The following is a 26,148-nucleotide window of genomic DNA, read 5'->3' as shown; positions in this document are numbered from 1 at the left end:
TAGGGATTCATAGCAAACTTCGTTCTTCAGGTCAAATGTGTAATGAACTTTGCTACAGACTGTAAATCAGGCTGATTCAGCTGCTGTAGTTTGCTGCTGCTGCTGCTGCTGCTGCAGATGGTGACTTCATCAGTGGTGTGATGTAATCCCTGTGTTAGCTGCGTAAGGCAGCGAGACTGTGATCAGTGTGGGTGGATGCAGGCTGAAGTCACTTGAGGGTGAATGAATCAAAAAGAGAAAATGAGATTGCGTGCAACTGTCAAAGTTTGAATGGTGCTAGAGAGAGATAGTTAATGGTATGCAGATAGTCACCCTTTCGGTATAGACAAAGTTCTACTAGCTTCGAGTAGTCATGGAAGGTTGTACAGATTCTTATGACCAGTGAAAGAAAAAAGCTCATTGTATAGTTTCTGTTGACAAGTTATTTATTCGTCTTTTCAACATAACAAGCATTTATTGAATCTTGACCATTGCCAAGGTAAATGTTTGGTATGCCTGATGTGGTGCAGAGTTTGTAGCTGATGACACCTGACAGCTTCAACACAACCATCTTGCTCGTATCCAGCAGCCCTGCAGTTAGAGTATGTATTCATGGTAGCCGTACATCTCAGGGATGTTGTATTTGATGTGCTACCCATAATGCCCTGTGATCATATGTAACATGCAATGGGCGTAAAGGTTCTATTTTCAACACTTACTCCAGGACAAATGATGGAAGGAAGGTAATAATGTGTATTCAGACAGGTTATTCATCAATTAACTGGACAAATTGGGGTGAAAACATAGAGAAAGGCCAGGGCAATCCATGTTTTAAATAAACTTTATTTTGTGGTTAGTACAAAAAGTAACTCATGGAAACTAGTAACATTTTTTTAAGTTAATGTGCAAGAGTATTACCACCGTTAACAACATGTAATCTGATTGTGACAAGCAACCTAGTAGTCTAAAGACCCGCACAATTCTTGTGCAGAGTTGCATCCCTTCATGCTACCAGGATCTGCAGGTTGACTCTCCCAGCTAATGCTTGTAGATTTCGCTGTGTTAACATTAACCTTCATCACTTGGGCTTTCCGTGTAACTTAACCTTAAAGACCTGTGATATTACTGAGATACTGTTGTGTTAAACCCAACCGATAAACCTAATCATGAAATGTAGGTTATTGTACCTTGAAACTGGGGGTTAGTTTGCTCCTCTGGCTAATACTCGTTGATTGATACATCTGCCATTATTAGCATCATGTGAATTTGTTTCCCTGCTATTGTTTTCGCCTTCAGTACCAGCTTACTGCCAGTGAACCATTGCAACTTCCAGTGTACTGAGTGAAAACATATGAAGCTGAGGAAATGTTTTCTGAAACAGAATTTTGCAAGAATATAAGCAGAATATTATATAATCTTGGAAAATGGGTTTCTCTTCTACCAGGTAAAGCAGGTTACCTGTCGTGTATCATTGATGCCTTTTAGCAATTAACCGTTTTGTTAAATGTTTCAGATCTGATCATTTTGAGGAGTAAGACTATGTTGACTTCAATATTTCACAGTGAATGCTGAAGTAAGATTTGTTAGTTTTGGCAACATGAGGGAATATAGCATGCTGGACAGGATCATGTTGTAATGCATCAACACCAAATAGGCTTTCATCTTGTGATCCTCCAACTTATGTACATTGACTAACCTTGGTACAAATGCACCACAAGCAGACACTAAATGCTATTTGTGCTTGGGCAATTGTTGTGATTCTGGCACGTGTATTCTGCTTCATGAGGCAAGGCTTCAAAATGAATTGTATTTCTTGGCCACAGACATTGATGGCCATATGATTATGTCCACGTAACATATTCTAGATGTACTAATTATAAAAACTCAGATTTTGGGTGCTATGTTTCAATCAAAGACTGTGTAAAAGAGTCCAGTATGAAATGCTATTGTTAGGATAACAGGGCCTAGATTTTTGAAGCTCTCTTTGCACTAAGATAGTCTAAGTGCCATACATTAACGTTAACTTACGACTATCTTAGCGCTAAGAGAGCTTCGAAAATCTAGGCCCAGGTTGTTAATTGTAGAATGAACAAGATCATAAAATGACAAGCTCTGAAGGAACACTTTGTAAAATATAGGGAAGATACTGATCCTTCACCGTAGGTCATGACACCTATCCAATACCTTTCTTTATGCAGAGAGGTATTGTAATGGGAGTAAATGATCTGATTTAAATAGCATTGAACCTTTGACTACACATTCATACTAAATGCCACATATTGTTCGATACACAGACCACATATGCTCTCCAGCCTTCTCGCATTTCAGCTTTTAAAATCTGATTTCAATGTATACTTGGTTTTATCTGTACATGCCATCATGCCTGAAATGTGTACATTAAGCTGCTATCCTGCATTAGTGCTGTGGAAACATGGAACATAATATGCATAAAACACTTATCCCCACTGCCAGCTTACGTTTCTGTGCAAGTCTCATCATGACCCAAGAATTTCTCAAAATATATGTAGATGTAGTGTTGACATTTCTGATGTGCCAAGACTCTCGTGTGTATGATTGTAAGTCATTAGCCATAATACAGCCTAAAATCCAATGGCATGTATTCCGACTTCATCTGTATATAGTTGTCACGTTGCATTGTAATTTATGGGCAGACTGCTGAATGTGATGGGAGCGTGTGATGTTCAGTCAATGTGATACATGGATGTACGTTCTCAAAGCTTGCCATTGTCGCTGCAGTCTATATTTTGTATTGTACATCTGGGATATAATAAAAAAGTATTCCAGGTTTACAGTGTCTTTGTGTTCTATCTCCACCAGGTGTGTTGAACGTTGTGTGGATGCAATGGATGCCTTAAGGGGCTGCAATACATCTACCCATGATGATTCGGGTTAAAATTGGTCTTCAGCAACACATGCTTGTTGTAAAAGGTGTCTAATGGGATCAGGTGCTCAGGCTTGGTTGACATGTTATTGTAGCCAAATTGCTTACATCAAAGCTCATAACGTTGATCACTGGACTGTCTGGTCCAGACTCTTTACAGACCACCTCCATATAGCTGGAATATTGGCGAGTGCAGCATTAAACAACAAACAAACAAAGCATTACATCTTGTTGAATCGTAAGGTTGTAGCATGTATGTTAAATGGCATTTCTATTTGTATTTGGGAAAAAAGTAAGATCACTTGGCCCATTTTTGATTTACAATGGCAAAAACAGTTTGCACAGAGATTCAGGTAATGTAAAATGTACCTCATGGTCCCAGCCCGTGGACATCAACAATACCCTTTTTTCTGATACCTTTTGTCCTCTAACATTAAGAACAACCATTTAGCTTGTCCCAAACAACACTGATATAAATCCACCAGTATTATGATGCTTGACCATGGAACCAATTATCAACCAAATTGGCATATCTTAGGTGTCAGAATTGTGACTATGGATACAAATCACAGATTAGCCATACTTTTATTTACCTCTTTGCCAGCCAGATCTCCATGCCAACCACAAATGTCTAAAGCCAGCATCACTTTGGCTTTCCATCCAATCAAGGTGAAGTGCCATGATGTAACAGAAATACTGTTCTTGTGTTAAACAAAATTTGGTCTGAATCAAAACGACAAACACACTTGATACTTTCAATTTATTCATGCACAAAGTGATGAATTATTTTGAGTCAAGTCTCATGAATGTTGAAGAAATACAGGATAGATTCATCCTTTTGTGGACACCTCCATTACAATATACTTAGCCAGTTGAAGAAGATGCAAGGAACTAGTAGAGGCCAAAACAATAAATACATGCACACAGCAATACCTAACCAGCCATAGCAACCTTATCCTCTTATGACAGACACAAGACAAATCTTACAGTATGTAGCCTTGCTGACTGGATTTATCATAACCCTATACTCTTCTTTGATATTTGCTGCTATTCACATATTTTTGAAGACTGTTACATATTACAGCTTCACATTCACCCCTACACAAGTAGCAATAAGGGCCCTTCTTGGCTCACAAGATCTCTATAATTTAAATATTGAGAAAAAGTTAGAAATTCAAATGCAGATATGAATGAGAACTGGTTTTTGTTCTTTTCAACAAATATATAATTGTGATTTCAGAAGTTTTTATGAAGAATGTTACTAATATTTGAACATCAGCAAGTCGGTAAAAAAATATTATCGGATGTCACACACGTTTAATTGAAGTTTAAGAAATCAGCCTTGTCACTAATTCTGGCCATATATGTATCTGACCATGCCAAATGTCCAGATTTTGAAAGGGAGCAAAAGGAAAATGATTTCGAACATTTAAACAGATCTGATAATTTTCAAACCATTAGTTAAAAGTTGTTTGCAAATTTCAAATTTCCTGAGAGCCAAAAAGGGCACTTATACCCTTCTTTGAATCTAACAACTCATTCATTCATACTCACTGGGGACAACACAACACTGGGTGTCCCAACATGTAAACAGCAGGCACACACAATATGAGAACCATAGAGAACATTGTTTTGTCATCTGAACTGACCAGACTACCTGGTATGACGCACCTGAATCAGCTGACAAACCACTGACAGGAAGTCATGTGCATCCTGTATGCTCAAGTAGAATGGATGCAGGAAAAGAAGATATTGCCTCCTGAGGTATGTAACGACAATTATAGTGCTAACTTAACATTGTGGAATAGGGTCCTGAAAATTCATGCTACCTAACATACCCTTGAAATCAATTAGTGTGGGTTGCCTTGACACACAGTTGCTGTTTTAAAGTCATGGTAAAATCACAGAATCTAGAGCAGATATTTGCCTATATCTGGTTCAGACTTCTCATTTCATGATGCAACAGCTAAATTTCAGGTCCATCATCCTAAAACACTGATTTACAAGGAACAAAAATTCCCTTTCTATTTCCAACACTGTTTAAAAATGTGACAACAATCAACAAAAGGGTACACAAAATATACATTCAGTTCCAATTTATGAATGTGTTTTTCCTAATGCCCTATTGACATTCAACATTAAGTTTCTGGACATTTGGTTTTCTACCAACTGTTCGAATGAATACTCAATATACACTTATCTGAACAGTTCATATCACAATACTAGTATAAAAAATGTCATTCTCTCACAAGCAGAAATTCTGGAGGCATTTAAATACAGACAATGCACACGTTTAGCATGTAGATTCTCAGCTGTTTTTGATTGACACAAGGTTGAAAAACAAGAAATATCCTGAATAGTTGACTCAGTAAATGCAGCTGTTCCTGAACACATCTTGAGATGAATGGAATCTCGTACAGAACATCCAACAGGAAAATCTTCATCCATACAATACTTCAACCATTCTTTTTCTTTGTATCAATCACAAGCTTATGTGTGAATTTCCTTCACGAGGTCCTGGTTGGCAATGTTGACCTTGACCCCTAGAGGGAATGCTGACGGCACACAATCACACTATGATGTGTACAATAAATATCCCATATAGAGAGCATCTCCTAGAAAGTCATTATTAAAAAAGTTTTCTATGTTCTCCTGCATCAAAATAACTGAGCCGAGAATCCAAACACCTGATTCATGCGTTGCCAGTAATGGGTTGTCCAGCCCTGTAACGTACTGTCGTACTCGGAGTCAGGGACCCCCTCTTGGGTTAACCTAAGCACAGTTGATGCATCCTGCTCGTCTAGTTCTATAGTCACATCAGAGTAATGGTCAGCTGGCCAGGATTTGATCCTCCACTTCTGGACAATCTTCTTCTCGGGCACCTACAAGAAACAGAAATGTTTAACTTTAAGTGAGTGAGTGAGTGATTGAGAGTTTGGTTATATGCCACTTTTAGCAATATTACAGCAATATCACGGCAGAAATGGGCTTCACACTTTGTACCCATGTAGGGAATCTTTCTGTTTGGTGTGGCGAGCCAATGCTTTAACCACTTGGCTACCCCACCGCCCTGAAATGTTAAAGTCACATGCAGATGTATCACTCTTAACATCAGAACATGTTTTGGTGCTGTTCAGTGACAATTTCCTTGTGAACAGGATAAAACTGTTGTCAGATTATTTCACCTACCTTTTCATTGCCTCTCAGGGAAGATTTACCTTTATCTACCGGTACCTATTTTAGGGGAAATTTGTGGTGGGTAGTTTGCCATGATGTGAATACTTTCACATATATTTTTCTTCAAAACATATATAGAAAATCTCATCTGAGTCTCTTTTGATATCAGATATTTCAACACAAGTCGATAAAGAAATCATTGCCCTAGAGGCTTAACTATTTATTGAGGAGTCTGTGAAGAGTATGAAGAGGTGTCTTTATCTCTAAAAATTACAGTTAACAAGCATGGGTTAAAGGTTAGTGATTTCATGTAATTCTGATGTTCCAGTAACAATTGAATCACAACGGTCTGCAAAGCATTGGGGGTAAAGAAATGCTTTATCTTGCTCAAACAAAATCTGTGGAAGGCAGTTTTGTAAGATATATGAACAGAGTTTTCAATCACTTACCAGATCCACAAATTGCCCTGTGACATGGCCGCCCATCAGTGAGAACCTCTCTCCTTTGGCAGCTTCTAGTGTAGCAGGTCCACCAGTAAATGCTTCCACCATCTACAAATGAGGAAGAGGGGTAATTGTATTTTAAACAGAGAGGGAAGTCCAGGCCAATCTAAACCGCACTTCTACCTGGTGTCAGTGAGTGCATGATAGATATACCTATCTGCTTGTCAGTGAGAGCAAGGTAGAAGTACCAACCAGCTTGTCAGTGACAGCAAGGTAGAAGTACCAAACAGCTTGTCAGTGACAGCAAGGTAGAAGTACCAAACAGCTTGTCAGTGAATGTATGATAGAAGTACCTACCCCCTTGTCAGTGAGAGCGGCTTGTCGGTAAAGGTCAGCAGCCCGGCATTTGAACTCTTCCCTTGCCGTCAGTTGAACTCTTTCTTTCTTGGTATGGATCTGCACCCCAAGTGCCTCCATCTGCTGGCTGCAGGCCTTCACCACTTTATTCATTTCTTCCTTGGCTTTGTTCTGGAATATGAAGAAAAGTACTGATAAATATGTGTTGAAGATAGTCATGTCATGATGGATACTCTATCCAAGGGCACTTGCACAACACTGACTGAGTTTGGTTTTACGCCGCTTTTAGCAATATTCCAGCAACATTACGGCGGGGGACACCAGAAATGGGCTTCACACATTGTTCCCATATGGGGATTCGAACCCGGGTCTTCGGCGTGACGAGCCAACGCTTTAACCACTAGGCTACCCCACTGCCCCCATTTGCACAACAAAACACCTGGATATATGTTTGAGCCGAAGAGATGGTCACAAGGTGTGATAACCAGACCCATTCTACACGCTATGCTGGGATGATATTGCTTTTCAGTGGATTTATAATGAGAGATTGATATCAGCCTGTGTGGTAAGAAATTGGAGTCATGCCCCTTGGTGCACCATCAGCACAGCTAGCCCAAACAATGTCCTCCGAACAAGATGAAAATGTATAGAACTTACTTGCAAACAGATATAAAAAAGTGTCATATGCTATTTGCACAGTGAACAATATATATACCACCCGTGTTTATCATTTCTGGAAATGATTTCATCAGGAACAAACTCTACTCACCTCTTTGCTTGCTACCTTTGGAGCTGAGGCTTTGGCACAGTCCTTTGTTGGTAAAATTATGCCTTGACCATATTCTACAAAGAGAACAATCAAGCTAAAGACTTAGTAAAGTACTGTCGGAAATAGAAAACAACTGTTATTAGGCTGTTACTCTGTATCCCTAAAATTTACACAACTGCAAGTAGCATATGTTGAAATAACTCACATCGGCCTAACTGGGCGTTCAGTGGGATGTGTAATAGGATATCCAGAAGTGCATGCTTACTCGTAAAATAGGGCAAAACTTAGAAAAAATATGAATAGCTGGTGAAAACAATAGATCAGACTATAGATGGCAATTAGGTTGCTGAGCCAGGTATGACAACGGATCGTCGACTCACCTGGCATGAAATGCATGTGCTGCCTACAGGCACAAGGGGTCATCTCAAAGATATTTTGTGCTTTTTTTCATGTGTATTGAATATGTCTCATCTATTGATTATCATCGTATGTGTCTTTCATAACGTTTATGTTGAGATATGTAAAAGAATATGATACCCATAGAAAAGCTTAAATCAACTATCGCATTAAATGTCTCAAAATATATTGGTGGCAAGACCACCCAAAGACCGACAGGACTGGATTATTATTTGTTAATTGTTAAGACATGCCATTTACTTCCCCCAGTTTAATTCCCCTAAAGGATTATCTTATCATAGCTGATATCTCTAATCCCCCAGTACGACCCCAACCACCGTCTGCGACACCTGGTTTTGCTTTTGAGACGACCCCTTCTACCTGTTTCTTTTTATAGTGATAGTATAGTGACGCTCCATGGTAGCTACATCCTTCATAGTTTCAGTTTTAAAGTTAGTATTTTTTACGTCAGCCATCGTTTATAATGAAGCTAAGTCTAGTTTCAAAATAGGCATTTAAAAAGGGTCCTTTAAAATACAATATCATTGCACACTAATTTGCATAAAGCCATGGTCTGTTCTAAATAAGTTGCTTTGGACTTAGAAAAGCCTGCATTGCTCATTTCTGCATTTCTCCTCAGTAAAGTCCTTTTTTTAACGTTACCTATCTCCCTACCACTGAGACTGTAGTTAGGCCGAACTTAGTTTAACAGATATTTCACACTTTCACAATTTAACTTCATAAATTGTAGATATATATGTGAAAAAACCAGTTTTTTTCTATTTCCGACAGTACTTTAGTGGTGACAATAAGCCATTGATTTCTCCAACAAATAACACTCAAGCCACTGCTACAAGAGTGAGTTATTTGTATTGATCTTAGAATAATGTCCTTAAGATTTCAATTACAAATCACTCTTTGTGTTTTGAAAATTGATAATGCTGTACTTCGTATGTTCGTGGAAATAATGTGGATGGAATCGGAAATGTTAATTGCTAATAGGGATGAATACATGTAATTAAGTAATTTATTATGTACCATACAAGTAATCAAGTTCCAGCCCAACAACATGGCAACACACTGATACAAATTACAAGAGTGAAGACATAGGATTGGAGCTATATCAAGATTGAAGGATATATGCGTTAAAGGACTGTCCTACATAATAAATTACCTTCTCGCAGTTTGTTTATATATTCCGATATCTTTTCCTGAATAACTGTGGTGCCAACTTTCCTCATGATTTCTTTCACTTCTGTGGCATCATCACTCTGTGCTTTCACAGGTAACATTCACCTGTCAGGAAGAATAACAGATAATTAACATATTTAAAACCTAGCATGTTTACTATATCATCTGTATTAAACACTAAGGCTGTAACGATTCACTCGCATATTCGGTGAATCGAACCGTAGCCCTTCATGAATTCAACTCGTTATTCGTGGTCACCAGAACTGAATATTAACGAGTATTTACAATTTTTTTAAGGGAGCATGTTTTACTTGAACCCTTGTGTACTTTTGGAAAGTGAGATATGCAAGAATTGAATATGCAGTAGCGCAAGTCATGTGAGTTTGCCAAGGCCACACATGGTACTGCCATCATCTATAACTATTACATACCAAATTTGAGTGTCATGAGATCACTGGTTATTGCTGTGACAAATCAAAACTGTCAACATGGGCATTCCATATTGTACACCAATAACTTAACTACAATATTGTATTCGTGAATAACTATTCGTATTTGTTACCCAATATTCATGATACGTATCATATTCGCCACATAGTGTATTCGTTGCAGCCTTATTAAACACCCTGCTCCAATAAGTGCACTTGGATAAGTTACAGTTTCTAGATCAGTCTGTAAGTATTCATTATAAGTGACCCCATATAAAACAGAAAATTTACGCATTATTTTGTGTGTATCATGACTTATATACAGAAAGCCGCAGTGCAGAAAGGTTATCTCAATTTGTTTTTCAAAAGGTTTCAGTTTCCTTGACATTTGAGTGAAGTTCTTCACCATCATGCAATCTCTGGCAACAACTTTTAACATGTTTCCTGTTTTAATAAGTGGATCTTTGTTACTTTTCTAAACACCCAGAGTCCTTATTACATCGAATACAGTAATAGTATCAGGAGGAACATTTCCTGTTAAAAACTACCCGTGAAGATCTGGGTTAGAATTGATCTTCAGTAACCCATGACTGTCGTAAGAGGCGACTAACGGAATCGGGTGGTCAGGCTCGCTGACTGGGTTGACACATGTCATCGTATCCCAATTGCAATTGATCACTTGATTGTCTGGTCCAGACTCGATTATTTACAGACCGCTGCCATATAGCTGGAATATTGCTGAGTGTGGCGTAAAACTAATCTCACTCACTCACTCTTGTTAAAAACAAATCATGGTAATGTCTCACTGATCATGTAATACACACTTCTTGTGAAACATGCACATCTGAAAACATCCATATTATCATTCATTAAAGACTCTAGCTATCTGACTGGCCAGTTGTTGTCTTGCAAAAACCCATGCAGGTTGGCAGGATGGATACAATGACATAATGCTTGAGGTGACCTCTACACTTGTCATACAATAACTGACACTGAATTCTTCACTGAAATACACCTTTGAACTTCTGATTATGTAATTTTCTGACTAAAATTGATATTTTATACTTATCCTGACTCATGCTAATTATGCTTGTCTCCTTCCTCTTGCGAATTATGGTGGAACACTTGAAATCCCTTGAAGTTCCCTTTAAAAAAGCGGACGTAAAATCACTCACCCAAGAGTAGCGTCCCTTTCCTCCCTTGGGCGCCCAAATGGTCACATGATCGGCCATATTTGTCACTCTCTCCGTATGTAAGCCTGACACCCGGATTTACAGGGAATTCCAGAGTGCCATAAGAGGGGAGGTTGGAAGGGCTAACCTCATGAGTCAGGATAAGTATAAAATATTAATTTTAGTCAGAAAATTACATATTTTCCCTTATCCTGACTCATGCTTGCAGATTCCGTCGGAAACGGTGGTGGGTCAGGCCACGTTCTGGATTCACTGGTTGTAGATTTACGTCCTGTATTACCCCCCTTAGGAACTTATGACGGCACTGTTGAAGATTCTTTCAACTTCTCTCTGATGAGTCTGGGGGGACCACAACTTGTCAGATTTCTTCCGAAACTTCTCCTGACATTTTCGTGTGGATTTTAGATATACTAATATTCCATTAGTTATCTATTGCAACTCCATCTTCATGTACGAGTATGTCCTATACAAGTACAGGGTCTATCACTCATGTTAGTCTGGACTTTAACCATTTGCTCTCCAGAGCGTTGGTTTTCACAAGTCATGTGATAAAAAGGGTGAGATTTTCTCAGCGGACAAGTGGCCCAAACTGGTGAATGCCAGAGACGTCTTCGGTGGCAATGTCTCTGAGGTAGTGGTTGGCAAACACTGTGTTCGATCTCCAAAAGCAGCCCTCCATTATAGTTGTAATCGAGCAGTTTCCATGCAGAGCAAGTGTTGACGCCAGGGCTCTGACTTCATGTGGATTGGAGGCTCCTGTGGAGGCTCAAGTCCTGCTGCTTTATAGGCCCTTAGTATAACGGCTCTCATCCAGATCGATATCGTTGTCCGAGAGACTTCCGTGGGCGTCTCAGTGGATAAGGGGATGAACAGGCTCTTGAATTTTTCGTCTCCTTATTTTGTCCTTTGTAGGTAGACTTTTAGTGCTCTGACAGGGCATAAGGATAGATCCTGTGTATCCTGTGGCCAAAGGACTGTAGAGTGCTGGGATGTGGAACTGTCTGTCAGGCTGGCCGGGCAGTTGGTTCTTGGCAATAAAGTCCCATCTCAGTGTTGTAAAGCGTTGATCACTGCTTTCATCTCCAACAAGTTGATGTGCAGACTCTGATCCTGACTCAACCACTTCCCTGCTGCCACTTCGTTGTCGAGGTGGGCACCCCATCCTTGTAGCGATGCATGTACGCAGAGATGAGTGTTGCAAACCGGCTCTGACAATAAGGTTCCTCCGCAAACATTCGACTTCCGAGTCCCCCCATAGGAGGTATGGTTTCAGGCTGTCCGGTAGTATCAGCGGATTCAGACTGTGGAGATGGGCGTTCACAAATATTTGTAGTGGGCACAGCTGTAGTCTCCCTTTGCGAGTCATGTCTTGAGCTGAGGTGAGTAGACCAAGCATGCTTTGCCAAGCACGTAGTGTCAACGGAGAGAGCATTACTTGAGATATCATATGTTGTATCTTGACCCAACGATCCTCTGGGACGACTGTGTGATTCTGTGGTGTGATGAGCCATATTCCCAGCAATTGAAGATCCTGTTTTGGTTCCAACTCTGATTAGGAGATCACTAGGCATCTACTGCAATCATATCCTACGTTGTAGGTACGTGGATCTAGGAGCCCTTGCCATGTCCGACATGGAAGCGTAGAGATGATCAATTCTGGAATCATGGCTTGAAGCTTGTCTCATCAATCTTCCGGTAATATGTAATGAAGATGTTGTCACCAGAATCCGAACAATGTGCAGCGTTGATGCATAATACATCGTCTCTAGATCAGCAAAAATCTATGATGTACTGGGACTGCCATCGATGTGAAGTCTATTTATAGCCGACCGGCTGCCGCGCGCAGAAACCATCTCACGCTTGTCGCTGCAAGTCCCCAGATAATCAATATTAAGTGACCCTATGAGCCGTGAAGATAGTCGAACCACGCTGTACCCTGCTAACTGGACTGTAAATGGAGCCTTTCCCACGTTGAAAGAGTTGTTTACAACTGTAGACGACTTCCTGGCACGTGACTGTGACGTCACCAGTGTTTCCGGAAAATGATTCTTGTAGAATCTTGTGCAGTCGTTGATTTCTTTGTCAACACTCGGCTTGTGCCGGAGTTACACGAGTGAACACGTGTCTTGATGGCTGAGTGGAAGCGTGCGAAAACCTCGCCGCATAATATTGATGTAAGCAGACTGTTCCCTGTCTGTTGTGACTGTATTCTTCAACTTTATAATCTTTACTGCAGTCGTCATCTTATACAGATGTTCTGTAAAGTTTACCTTAACTGATGCCTCGCTGAGAAACTGCAACAATGCTGTTAACTGTCCCTTTGATATCTTGTAAGCCCATGTGATGAAATTTCATCATCAGTGTTTCATCGGATTTTATCTGACATCGTTACTTCAGGTGTGTGTCTCTTCCTTCAGCCACACGTTGATCCAACATAGCCAACATCTAGTTGTAGTGTCCAGTTGTGTTATCTTTTTATCTTGAATATCTATTATGGGATTCACTGATGATCTTGTAATCCCAAACCCTGATGTATCATGAAGGGCTCCGTATGATGAAGGGGAAATCTGCTATCATTGAATGGCGGGACATGCTGACTCTGATTATAATCCTCCCCGTGAATGCCTGCGCGCAGGTTGATGAAGGTCCAAGTTGGAAGATCTGTATCTGCGCAGTCTGTAGAATCCTGGAGAACGACTGGATCTACTTCTGTGTTAGAATCCATCCTGCTGAGGCGCTGAAACTGCGTGGAAGCCCCATTGTGGACTGCTAACGCTTAGCTGGCATTCGTTGAATCCTCCAGGCTTTTAACTGCTGATACTTCTGATGGTAAAGATCTTCGCAAACGTAAACGTTCGAGCAGGCCTTCATCCGAGAGAGCTAATATTCCTTCGTGCAGGTCGACTGTCATCGGAGGGGTCTGCTATGCTGAGCTGACGTTAGTAGGGTTCTCCAGACTTCTAACTTCAGACAGTGAAGTTAGACATTACCTTATCTGAAGATCCATAATGACGTGAGTCTCTGTATGTAGAGCTACGTGCAGGTGTCACCGTGTATTCCTCCTGGAGTCTTGAGATATCTTTCTAAGCCTTCACGAAGGCTGATTGACGTAATCTCCACTCTCTCTATGGGATGATCTGTATGAAGACCTTCGCCCAGGCGTGCGATCCCGATGCAATCTTGAATCCTTCCTGGAGGTTTGAGATATTTTTCTAGGTCTTCGCGAAGGTGGATTCTTTGAAAGTAGCTTCCCCTCTGTAGGAGTGCTTTCGTGCAGGCTCTTGATGGACGTCAGAGTCCGATGGAGATGACGACTCGTATCTGTGACGTCAGTAGGGTTCGGGAGAAAGCCTCGATTCCTTTCTGCGTGGAGACTTCTTAGCAGCACTCTCTGGGGCGTCTACTTCAGATGGGGAAGATCGTCATGTCCGTGAGCCTTCGCGCAGGCTTCCCTCTTCATCCAGATGTGGTGGGGAGACTGTAGAGCCTTCACGCAGGCTAGTAGACGTTGTAGCGGTCTTCATAGCAGCCTTCTCCTGAGCGAAGCGACGTTCCATCATCGACATCATCTGGTCTGTAAACTGTTGCATGAACAGTCCCAGGTTGAAGTTCTGCGTTGTCTGAAGAGACTGCTGCAGGGATGATGCATCTGATACTGAAGAGACGTCATCTAAGGCTCGCTGCACTCGTGAAGAGTTGACGCTGCTGCTATCTCTGGTACCCGATGTCTGCGTTGATAGTAGGTCTTCTGTCAATGTCTGCGCTGATACCAATGCCGATGTAGCTGTAGAAGCAGGCTCCGTCTTCTTACTGACGATGGTGACTTCAGGTATGAGGATGGGTGGATCATCATAAACATCTGCTTCTTCCGGAGGAACAATCTCGGCTGAGAAAGACCACGTCTTTGTGTAGAGCTGATCTTAGACTTCGCTGAAGTCTTCATGGTAGTAGCCTTCTTTTTCTGCAAAGATGAAGATTTGGTCTTCTTCATCTGCGATGAGGTCAGCTCAGTAGGCGATCATCTCTTATGGCCTTCGGCGTTCACCCCTGGTACATCGACCTGCTCCTGAGAAACGTTCAGCAATTCACTAGAATTATGAATATCTGCAGCAGTGGTTAACACACGGTTATCAGCGCAGTCACTCGATTTAGACATGACGTGTGAATACCTACGTACCCAGTCCTTAGCATGTCTATGGATGGAAAAAAAGGTAATTATTAAATTCAACCAAATTTAATTTTACACTATACTTACGAGAGCTGAAAGAACATGAAACAGTGCAATTAGGACATAATAAACGAGGGTCAGTCATAGACACTCGGTACCTACAACGAATACAAGTTTTCATGAAATGTACATATAATCCTAAAAAACGTATACAGCAATAGGTTTGATGTAAGGTCCGAAAATTTAAAAGGATATGTGCCGTATAGGGACCCAGGTGCTCTCACAACCGTCCTCAAGGGCGAAGAAGGAGAGAGTGACAAATATGGCCGATCATGTGACCATTTGGGCGCCAAAGGGAGGAAAGGGACGCTACTCTTGGCTGAGTGATTTTACGTCCGCTTTTTTTAAAGGGAACTTCAAGGGATTTCAAGTGTTCCACTATCATTTGCAAGAGGAAGGAGACAAGCATAATTAGCATGAGTCAGGATAAGGAAATATTTAGGGTTGTGGTGTGCATTTATAAACTATTCACCAGCTGTATTTTACTTCCTTGATACAAGTGTTAGTATCTACACTGAAATGTTGCATTGACAGTAACAAAGAGGAATATCCACAGAAGAATTGTTCTTGTTCAGTATTTCTACACTTGATGATAATTATACTTTCCATCATATATAATCATTGTCAGCTCATTGAGCTTATTCTTCATTTAACCTAAGTTCAGTGTATGAAGACAGTGAACCAGGTCATTGGAAAGACATCAGATTCAATAGCCAAACATAAAGTAAAAAATATGTTAAAGATTTTTTTCCATGACTAAAGTAACCTTGAAAGTAAATGATGGAAGTTCTTGAAGTTCTTCTGAGAAGTATATTTGGCTCTAGAAGCTACCATGAGCATGATCAGATAATGAGCGAAGCCCTGAAATAATACCTAATTATAAACAAAGCATTTTGCTTACATCAATTTCATGAGCATCATTTTCCTCACTCAAGTTTGGTATGGTAAAGGTGCCTTTGTAGTTCTTCTTGGAGTCTTTCAAACTACCTGAAAAGATACCATAAAAATATTCCTGAAACACTGTGCAATGCATCATCTTTAAACATGATCATCGACTTAGTGTCGACTGGGACACAGGTTGAAGCATCTAATCAACTAGTTGATTATTAGTTAATATAGTTGTTTAACCCGCACACAAACTATTTCCAGCTATACGATTGCGGTCTGTAGATAATTGAGTCTGGACCAGTCAATCCAGTGTTTGACATCATGAACATCGGTCCATGCAATTGGGATACAACAGCATGAATCAATCAAGTCAATGAGTCTGGCCACCTGATCCCCTGAGACACCTTTTACGACAGGCATGGGATGAAGAAGACTAATTCTAACGAAGTCTTCACAGGCTGATCTTTAGGTGAATGTCCCAAAGTTAATTATTAGTTTGAAATCATGTTAGTAATTACATGCATAGCCATAATGACTGAAAATCCCTGTAATTAGTCAGTTTTCGTTCATAAACCTTTAAACCATGACAGTCTGATCTTCATTTGTTGGTTGATTACTGTAGCAGCATTTGAGATTTGATAGTTGTTTCATTTGTATCGTTTGATAAACTAATTCAGTTATTCCAACCAAAAAATGTGAGATGGGGAAGCAGATTACAATTTTCAAAATACAATCAGTGCTTGAATTTAGGCACAAAAGTCAAGGGGTCTGCATAATATTACTAATATCAAAAGCTTCCTTACTGTTCGAATTTCCAGATTTTATAGTAAAAGAGCAAACTTCAAGGATCCCAACTTGTTGATTTCAAACACTACTATCGAGATATAAGAATTCTTCCATGTATTCCTGGTGTACTGACCTGACCATTTTCCAGTGACTTCAAACTCATAAAAGAAGATGAGTTTACCCTTTCTGTTGTTGGCTGTTGCCTCACCCTCCACCTTGGTGAGCTCCTTCACTACACAGCTTCCTATAGACACATATACAACAGTTATAGTCCGTTTGGCTCATAAGCGGACCAATGAATTGCAATCTAACTCGAAAACTAATAAACATAAAATACTCAATGAAACGCTGATCATAATCAAAACATCAGACCAACTCTGTGATTTGTTTGCAGAATTTATGTTCTAAAATAAAATAAGTTGTTTAACAAACTATCATTAAAAGTTTGACACAGTTCACTATTTGTTACGAAGGAGGAGTGCAGAGAAAGGGACAGCCAGGTGTTAGAGAAGCAAGTGCCGACAACGTTATTGATTCATTAACCTGTGCTGTCCCATCTCCATCCTTTCTCGCACACCTGGCTGTCCCTTTCTCTGCACTCTTCCCTCGTAACAAATAGTGAACTGTGTCAATATATTTAGTGTACTTGCATGTAATGCAGAGATTCAGAACTTTCTTGTCAGCGAGGCGTGGCATTGTACGTACATCAAAAGTACCGCTTCGTGACGTCAGTCGAGACTTAATTTACGAGCTAGCATGATTATTTCCGCGATCCACGAATCAAGATTATCAACGGAGTTAGGTTACAGTTCTGTATATATTTTGGGATTCAATTATAGCTGCATGTCAAAATGACAGACTAATGTACATACCCTTTTCATTTTCAACTTCAAGGCCATTGAACAGCTCCTTCAGTTTATCTTGCGACCAGCTTGTTGCATTCTTCTCAACCCTGAGAAAAACAAAACACAGACAATTAAATTGGTTATATCCAAAGACAAACAATGCTTACAAGTGAGTGAAATTAGACATCTCGTTATTGTATTTGTTTCTTTTTCGCTAAACTTTAAAACGGTTAGAATGCACTTTACCGGGCGCAGCCCTCGCTGCTCCCATTACGATCCTTAGGATCGTAATGGGAGCGGGGTAAGTATATGCCACCCTTTACGATCCTTAGGGTTTAGGGTTAGGGAACCCCAGCAGCGCTAATTAATCTGAAAAAGTGCGCCCGGTAAAGTGCCTTTAAAACCAGTGAAAAGTCCAGCTGTTGAAACATTAATTCATAAGTAATCAGTTTGTAACTGTCAAGTATTTCCCCATATTCATACATAACAGAGAGCAAATGGTCAACTCGGCCACTTACCAGTGCCAGTTGTTGACATTCGTCGCGTCGGGCCTTTCTTCAACGATCCAACGAGGATCCCCTTCTCCCCATTTCGCCATTATCAGCAGATTGTACGTTTGTGTTGTGGTCGGTTTCGATTTAGGAACCGTTCAGAGGGTTTGATAAGCTCGTTATGAACTAACCGGTTATCTACTCGCCGCAAACATGCGTTTCTCGAAACTACGCCGGATGTTGATATATAACGCCACCTGCATGACAGGGGGAGGTAAGTGTGACTGTACTAAAGTTTGATGTCAAGATTTTGTACAACTGTTGAACGACAACAAACAATGGTCGCGCAGAAAACCCATGCATTACTGCATATATCCATTTGTTCACTCTAACAGATAATTCAATAAATGATCATGAACAGCAGATCTTAAATGTGATTTTACTAGCGCTTCGACAAATCTGTACTAGCACGCAAATGTGCAAGTGACTTTTAAAACGTAATTGCATTAAGCTGCTGGATGCTTCTGTTTCACAGCGGCGACTAGTAAATTTAGAATGTCTGTCTTCATACGACGTGTTTTATCTTCACTAATTTGTCACTTTATAACACAAGTAGATCTTCTGGATGATCCATAAGTCCGTAATCAGCCACATGGGGATTCTTTGTAGAAATAGCCGTTGCTTGACTCACTGAACTGAAGGAATATATTTGTTGTATTTCCTGTCGACCCGAGAAGATCCGGGTTAGAAATGATCTACAGTAACCCATGCTTGTCGTAAGAGGCGACTAACGGGATCGGGTCGTCAGACTCGCTGACTTGGTTGACACACGCCATCGTATCCCAATTGCGTAGATCGATGCACATGCTGTTGATCACTGGATTGTCTGGCCCAGACTCAATTATTTACAGACTGCCGCCATATAGCTGGAATATTGCTGAGTGCGGCGTAAAACTAAAGTCACTCACTCACTGTATTTCCTGCCCGCGTTTGTGTCACTGAACTTACTCTGCACAATCACGTACACGAAGACATTTTTAGCATCACAAATCATTGAACGGATCACATCCTTGTACATTTTTCTCGTATTTTCCACTACAGAATGGAAGGAATGACTGAGCAAACTCTACAGAATTTACCTTTCACATTCTACTGTAACATCTGCACAGATAAAGAATGTGTCTATAACGAAGCAAATCGACAAATGCTAATATTGCATACATCCATGCATTTAATTTCTCCATGTAACAATGCAAAATATGTTTTTAGTGTATCGGGAATGTAGTGATCAATTATATGTTGTTTACATTAATCTGTTTATATTTTTTTATTAATATCTTTGCAAATGATAATATTTCTGTAAGAACTTATGACGCAAAAATGCTTAGATTAAAAATGTTCTCTACGTTGTAAAACGGACACAGCGAGCAGTAAAATCATTTTTAGTTTCTCCTTCCATATTTCTTGTGTACACACTTTAGAAATCAAAACACTTAAACAAGTAGCGGTAGAAATGTGATCTTAATGATTAATGAAATAGTTAATTAGACGGATTGAATGTAATTATAAATATCCATAATTATTCATTCATCATTTACTGCATTGCCAGATACTGTTACCACGCTAAGATGGACAATTGGTTAATTAGCAGTTGGTTATATAATTAGCGGTATTTACTTATAATTAGTCGCAGTTGGTTCGTTCTGCGCTAGGGATTAAATGTGATTCAACGTACTGAACGCATTTAACCAAGAGAGCTGCCCATTTGTTACTATGGAGATTGATTGTTACAGATGTAATGCGTCCTTATATACCAAGACGTGTTTCATAATTTAGAGCTTGAGTCAATGTTAGGTCAGGTTTGTGTTTGCCTGTTACTCACGAAGATGTTGTTTACGTTGCTTTTAACTACATACATGTTGTTTAAACCTCCAACGTTGAATGATTAATTCATGTCTTTTATGTATTTATTCATAACCCATTAACCAAAGTATTATACAAAAGATATTTACTGAAATAACGGGATCTATAGCTAGTTTTATCATCATTAACATATTTCAAAACATAATTGTTATTTTTAAATAACATCACAATCGTTTTTATTCTGGGATTTATCAAGGAAGGTTTAGACATGCAACCAGTCATGCTCATACTCTTGTAATTTGTGTTTTCAATAATGTTCTTGAAACATGCCTCATTTTGTTTAGTTATCTGCTTGAATTATCTAATATAAGAATTACTTAACATAATGTTTCGACATATGGCAACGTTTAGTAGAATGCTAACCCGTTTAGCCACATAATGGGGGCCCACACATATTGTACCCGTGTTGTGAACAAAACTAGAATCAACGTCATCGCCCAGACGGAATTACGGGAAGCACTCGTAAAATACCCATCGCCTGGCCCAAACGGCCGGCAGAACGACAGCCACGCCAGCTTTGTCCATGTACTTGACTGACATTGCACCTGATCTAGACTATTTTATATGGCACGCCGATATTGCTGGAGTTTTATTGACTAAGAGTGTTAGATGCAAGATCAGTAATAATCACCTACTCACGTACACATGAAGTACGTTCAGGGAAAAGACATCACATTGATACCAAACACTAAAGGGCAACTGTGTCGGACTTTGTGCATAATTTCCATAGACTTACATGTTAATTTGGTGCAGCTAGAAAAATTGTCTTGAATTTATATTTTGTTTGACCGTGTTCATATTTTGCACGTGTGTCATGAATCATCACAGCTACAAAGATATAATTTCCGTTTTATTTTCCATTCAGTATTTCAAGAATGACCACACTTTGATTGATGCGTGTCATGACAATTTTTAACATGGCGGTCTATGGGGAAAGAATACACAATGTTGTATATATGTTGCTTATGTAACTACAATGCAGAAAATACTTGAAGGAACATTACATGGAAATTATGTATCTGTGACCAAGATGATTTCCTAACAACCTGCAACATTGGACAACCAAATAACAAAAACTGAATTAATGAAAATTATTACAGCTACACTAAAATAACATGCAAGTCTGAGTATTTTGCTGACTGCCGAATACTTATGTCCCATGACTGTACTTAACAGGTATTTTGGTCATAGCATAGACCATATGTTATATGGTCGACATCAAGTGGAGTATAGTTGGTTCACATTTCACTGAAATTAGTATTTCAGTTATGTCACAAATTTTCAGATAATTGAAGGAAGAAGCTGACGTAGGCCATGAAAATGTCACTTCTAGTGAAATCCGCAAATTGACAAACCAATATCCAGTCTAAATATGGGATTCCAACCAAAATTCACCAAATCCTGGGACTGCAACCATTATTTCAGCAATGCTTGTTGTGACTGGCGACTAACCAGATCATGTGGTGCTGACGTGGATGATGTATGTCATCATGTCCATATTGCAAATATTGATGCTCATGATGTCCGACACTGGGTTGTATGGTCCTGACTCGATTATTGGAATAACTTGAATATTAGTTACTGAGGAGTTACACAACAAACAAACATGTCAACAAATTCACTGGATTGTCCCAGTGCCAGCATACTTCCTTTCAAATTTGTGGATAAGATAAAACATAAACTCTATTTTCATATAAACAGTTTATTGATGGACAAGTACAAAATGTGTAACAGTTTCCTTCTGTCAAAAGAAGAATCAATTTGATCCTTAATCTTAAGGTCACAATGATATGTGACACAATGAATTCACTTGACTTTGTCTGTAAATTACATAAAAGAGACTTGAAAAGTCATCACAAACATAATTATTAATCACACAAATAAGAATTACAAAAATTATAAATTACTATTAAAGCTGACATGTAAGTTGAACTTCTTGGCTCAGGACTCCTTCTGCACTTCTTCGTTATAATCTATTTCACATTTGGTAAGTGATCATCTCAGACGTTCTAAAACTGCAGACTTATTCCTCACTTCCGGCAGGTCGAAGAATCAACTTTCGAGGTTTCTGAAGTCAAGGTCAACAGTTACTGAGACCATAGGCACTTACAGGGTGATGGTTACCATAGGATTTATTAGATGATCTGCAAGTAGAATGTATAAACCCAAACTCCCTCAACCCATGTAAAGGAGAATAGTTACATCAGAATCAATCAGAGGTTTCTACAAGAAGTCATTAGGTCAACAGTTTACTGACATATTATGACCATAGGCACAAAGAAAACCAGTGAGGGACGATGGTTACCATAGGGGTTTTTTATTCTAGATGATCATTTTCAATATTTGCAAGTAGAATGTATTTATCATTCTCAGTAAACTCCTCAACCCATGTAAATGCATTGAATGGTTACATCAACAATCTGACAGCTCTCTAAAACTATCATCAGAACAATATCATATTTTGCTTATCAAATCGCTTTTATTGAACTGCATTGTGAGGGCCACCTATAAAATGTGCATCCAGCTTGACATATGATGATAGTATTAAGTGGGGTTAAAATTAATACGCAGGAATCACGCATTGGATGTAAAACCCTGCAGTTAGCTGGTTTATTAGCTAGGTCAGAGAAAGCTGATCTATCCAGGTCACCTGACCAAATACTTTTCATACTAAGCAGGGTGGATAAAGTACAGCTTGTTGCATCTAACGACTGGGGACCATTCCCCTGTGTGCTTGCAGGGCTAAAGTGATCGTAACTCTGATACTTTAATGACCTGTGAAGATCCGGGTTGGAATTGATCTTCAGTAACCAATGCTTGTCGTAAGAGGTGAATAATGTGATCGGGTGGTCAGGCTCGCTGACTTGGTTGACACCTGTCATTGTATCCCATTTGTGTAGATCGATGCTCATGCTGTTGATCACTGGATTGTTTGGTCCAGACTTGATTAAGTACAGACCGCTGCCATATACTAGTAGCTGAAATATTGCTGAGTGCGGCGTAAAACTAAACTCACTCACTCATTCCCCACATGGGTATAGTCTGTGAAACTTCAGGTTTCTCCTGAAGTGATTTTGCTGATAGCATAAAAAAACACTCAAACCATCCTAAACATTCACAGTACTGAGACTGTAACAGGCCACAGAGCTAATACTTGGTCACTGTTACCATGACTACACAGATATGCATACATACAGATTTTACTGTATAAAAGGAAAACAATTCCAGCCATACTTACACAAGTTCAGACAAGGGGGATAATCCTCTGTCTGTGATGTCGCCACAAGAGCTGATCTGCAGATGTTGAAGGGTGGCCTTCACTTGAGGGAGGTAATTCAGGGCATCGTCATCAAGATAGCGACAGTCATGGAGGACAATCTTCTTCACATGTGTCAGACCACCTGAAGCAATAAATTCAGGATTAATACCAAATACATTATTGAACTCACTGATATCCTCTACATCACACATTCAGAGCTCAAACTCATTCTTAATTTGTTCTTAAATGCTGGAGTCAGTGAGTTTAGTTTTATGCCACTTTTAGCAATATTCCAGCAATATCGCGATGGGGGACTCCAGAAATGGGCTTTACACATTGTACCCATGTGGAGAATCGAACCCAGGTCTTTGGCGTGACATGCAAATGCTTTAACCACTAGGCTACCCCACCGCCTCTTAAAAGCTTGGTGTACAAACTTACATCTTTCTCTCATATTTTTCTCACTGTTTAACATTTATTGACGGCATAGACTGAATTTGTGTGTACTCAGTACTCAGCAGTATTCTAGTGATGTGACAGCTGCCATTAAATATACGAGTTTGGACAAGACTATCTGATGATTGACATGATAAACAACATTCCTTGTCACTGGGGTACGACTTATTACAACATAGTGTAACAACAGGATTAACTTGCATGATTCTCCAGATTTGTTTATACACTATTTCTAAAGACTAATTACGACAAGAAGGAGCAAGAATGTTGTTGGTTCAGGTTTATGTACTGGACATACCATTTTTATAATGTTTCTAAGGGTCAAGTTAGGACAGCTTATCTATGAGGTCGACTAAGCTATGGTCATATACGGTAAACACCATCAACCAAAAAATATGCTCAAGTACCAAATTGAGTATTTCACATCTTATAGTCACTGGGGATCAATTCTAACCCTGAATTCCAAGGGTTTGAATATAAATGCTATAGATACATTTTAAGGGAATTCAATACAACAAAATGTTACCTACTCAGGTGTGGGAATCCTAGGCTCATGACAGCAGACGTTGTGCCATCAATCTCCTCGACCTTGTACTTGTCAAATCCACTGGCTGGGAGTGTGTTGTAGTCTTTCTCCCAGTGATTCAAACCCACCCACTTGACACTCCCGCCACACCTTAACACCCACTCTGCACATGCTCGGTCAGGGCCTACTTGCTTCAGACGTTCCTCATCAACCCTGTTGGATTTAACAACACATTATCACTTCTGAAGGCATGGTTGACTTGTGGATTTTCAATTTTTTGTTCTTTCAATGGAAAATTTCAGAAAAGATGCTTGCATTCTTATAAGGAAAAGTACTCTTCTCTGTTCCACTTGAAACCAACTGAATTAATTTAACATGTGCTCATAGACTGAAGCAGCCACATCACTAAGCTAATAGTTATAGAACAGTGTATGTCTACTTCAGTTTCAGTTATTGTTGATAGGTGTGTATTTGCAGTATTTTTAAATGGGTTACAGTTAACATCTGAAACCTTGTTTAATAATTCAACCAAGTGCTGTTAAAATGTACAAGTAAGCTACCTCTACATTGGGTACTCATAATTTACCACAGGGTTCTGTGAGTGAGTGAGTGATTGAGTGAGATATTCTGTGTGCCCATGGAAATACCATGCCACATTTAACATTGATACCACAATCAAACACTTACATACAACTTGAGACAATCAACCCTTGTTTTTGCCAATAACAATAAGTGTCATCTTTCAAAGTCAAATGGTCTCGACCTAGACTGGATATGTACAGCAGAGTGTAAAGTGTTGACCCTATAAACCAAGTCACTCACTTACATGTAGATTACCTATGTATTATACATAATCAGTAGTCAACATGATCATTACATGAGCTCTTGCAAGAAACATTGGTACTGTTAGCAGCATACTAACTATACAACAGCATTTTAGACAATAGTACTAATATTACCTATTGAAAACCGAATTGAGCCATCCCCACAAACACCTTGATGGCACAGATGTCCCTGAGAAACCAGTAAGCTTCAGAGATTGGCTTCTACAGGACTCCTGTAAATACATAACCTGTGGTTACCAAATCTCACCAAATTTTCATGTTCAATTATATTTTCATTTAAATAATTACATTTCATTACCTTCTTTTTACCCTCTGGTGTCTATCATTATAATAAAACATATTTATTGATATATAAGGGGTCTTTATGAGTAACAACAGAGATAAAATTTATTTGTTTTATCCTGAATTATGAATTCCTGTGATTATATCTGCAAGACAGACACAAAGAAAAATAAGGGAATAGTCTGTAATAACATACATAAATGTTGTATTATTTAATCTATCTACCTATAATACTATTTGTTTATCATGGAATTATCCTCACAGTAACCAAATGTTCAACCATGTCCACTTTGGCATCAAAAATATTCCAGCAGATGAGTTACATTACAATGAATTCAAGTCCTAAAGCAAATTGAAATGACAACAAATAATGAAGATACTAAAAGCAAAACGTAAAAGAAAGCATGGAGGATGTACGTTTGCGAAGAATTACAATGACGTATTAATGCATCCAAGTCAACAGTGCTTGGGCAAAATCGGTACCGTAAGAGCGATTTTACTTGCGCTTCTTAGTATTCATGTTATTTACAGTTTTTTTCCATTACACGACATATTATTTCGTCGTAATCTAAAACTTATAGATTTTGCATAATACTTAAAAACGCAAAGTAGCGTTGTCATAAAATACTGAGGCGCCTTAGATTTCGTGACGGTAAAGGTACGTAATATGCGGTTGACGGACGACACCTTGATGATTTTGTGCAACAGCGCCATCTGTGTGGATGAGTAGCCGCTTGTACCATGGGTAATAATATTATCCTCTTTGGTGGAGAGTGCAGATAAT

The 26,148-nt window shown here is 39.4% G+C and overlaps 2 protein-coding genes and 1 long non-coding RNA gene across 5 annotated transcripts; 1 reads left to right on the top strand and 2 right to left on the bottom strand.

The window, feature by feature from the left end:
• Nucleotides 1-3,627: 3,627 nt before the first annotated feature.
• Nucleotides 3,628-18,336, bottom strand: LOC124283709 (activator of 90 kDa heat shock protein ATPase homolog 1-like). The gene is made up of 10 exons (XM_046719725.1): nt 18,101-18,336; nt 17,610-17,689; nt 16,871-16,981; nt 15,961-16,050; nt 10,467-10,486; nt 9,198-9,294; nt 7,628-7,701; nt 6,859-7,029; nt 6,508-6,609; nt 3,628-5,763 (listed from the first exon to the last, which is right to left on the bottom strand). Exons 1-10 carry the CDS (start codon nt 18,178-18,180, stop codon nt 5,539-5,541), a joined length of 1,050 nt encoding a protein of 349 aa, XP_046575681.1. The 5' UTR covers nt 18,181-18,336; the 3' UTR covers nt 3,628-5,538.
• LOC124283710 lies at nt 16,929-24,948 on the top strand. Its single transcript, XR_006900385.1, has 3 exons — nt 16,929-17,011; nt 18,628-18,630; nt 24,937-24,948. It is a non-coding gene; the product is annotated as an uncharacterized LOC124283710 (long non-coding RNA).
• LOC124283708 (ATP synthase subunit s, mitochondrial-like) lies at nt 21,683-26,095 on the bottom strand. Of its 3 annotated transcripts, none has more exons than XM_046719723.1 (5): nt 26,052-26,095; nt 25,197-25,294; nt 24,242-24,450; nt 23,235-23,397; nt 21,683-22,064 (listed from the first exon to the last, which is right to left on the bottom strand). In XM_046719723.1, exons 1-5 carry the CDS (start codon nt 26,076-26,078, stop codon nt 22,049-22,051), a joined length of 513 nt encoding a protein of 170 aa, XP_046575679.1. In that variant the 5' UTR covers nt 26,079-26,095; the 3' UTR covers nt 21,683-22,048. The 3 variants fall into 3 exon arrangements, with proteins under 3 accessions (XP_046575679.1, XP_046575678.1, XP_046575680.1); XM_046719722.1 differs by having other exon boundaries at nt 26,031-26,083; XM_046719724.1 differs by lacking the exon at nt 26,052-26,095 and adding an exon at nt 25,627-25,827.
• Between the last annotated feature and the right edge of the window lie 53 nt (nt 26,096-26,148).

This window comes from Haliotis rubra, unplaced genomic scaffold (genome assembly GCF_003918875.1).
Source record: "Haliotis rubra isolate DU_JTF1 unplaced genomic scaffold, ASM391887v1 Scf32, whole genome shotgun sequence".
NCBI lineage: Eukaryota > Metazoa > Mollusca > Gastropoda > Lepetellida > Haliotidae > Haliotis > Haliotis rubra.
The sequence above is the reverse complement of the archived record's forward strand: the minus strand, read 5'-3'. Positions and strand labels throughout refer to the sequence as shown.

What these genes read in the sequence shown, in the direction of transcription:
- LOC124283709 (XM_046719725.1), bottom strand. Translation starts at nt 18,180, where the DNA reads ATGGCGAAATGGGGAGAAGGGGATCCTCGTTGGATCGTTGAAGAAAGG. An exon ending in TGAAGTTGAAAATGAAAAGG is followed by an intron (nt 16,982 to 17,609) that starts GTATGTACATTA and finishes ATGTGTCTATAG; the next exon opens with GAAGCTGTGTAGTGAAGGAG. An exon ending in CAGGGCAATTTGTGGATCTG is followed by an intron (nt 5,764 to 6,507) that starts GTAAGTGATTGA and finishes TGTTTCTTGTAG; the next exon opens with GTGCCCGAGAAGAAGATTGT.
- LOC124283708 (XM_046719722.1), bottom strand. Translation starts at nt 26,078, where the DNA reads ATGGCGCTGTTGCACAAAATCATCAAGGTGTCGTCCGTCAACCGCATA. An exon ending in TGTCGTCCGTCAACCGCATA is followed by an intron (nt 25,295 to 26,030) that starts TTACGTACCTTT and finishes ATGTATTTACAG; the next exon opens with GAGTCCTGTAGAAGCCAATC. An exon ending in CCTAGGATTCCCACACCTGA is followed by an intron (nt 23,398 to 24,241) that starts GTAGGTAACATT and finishes TTATTGCTTCAG; the next exon opens with GTGGTCTGACACATGTGAAG.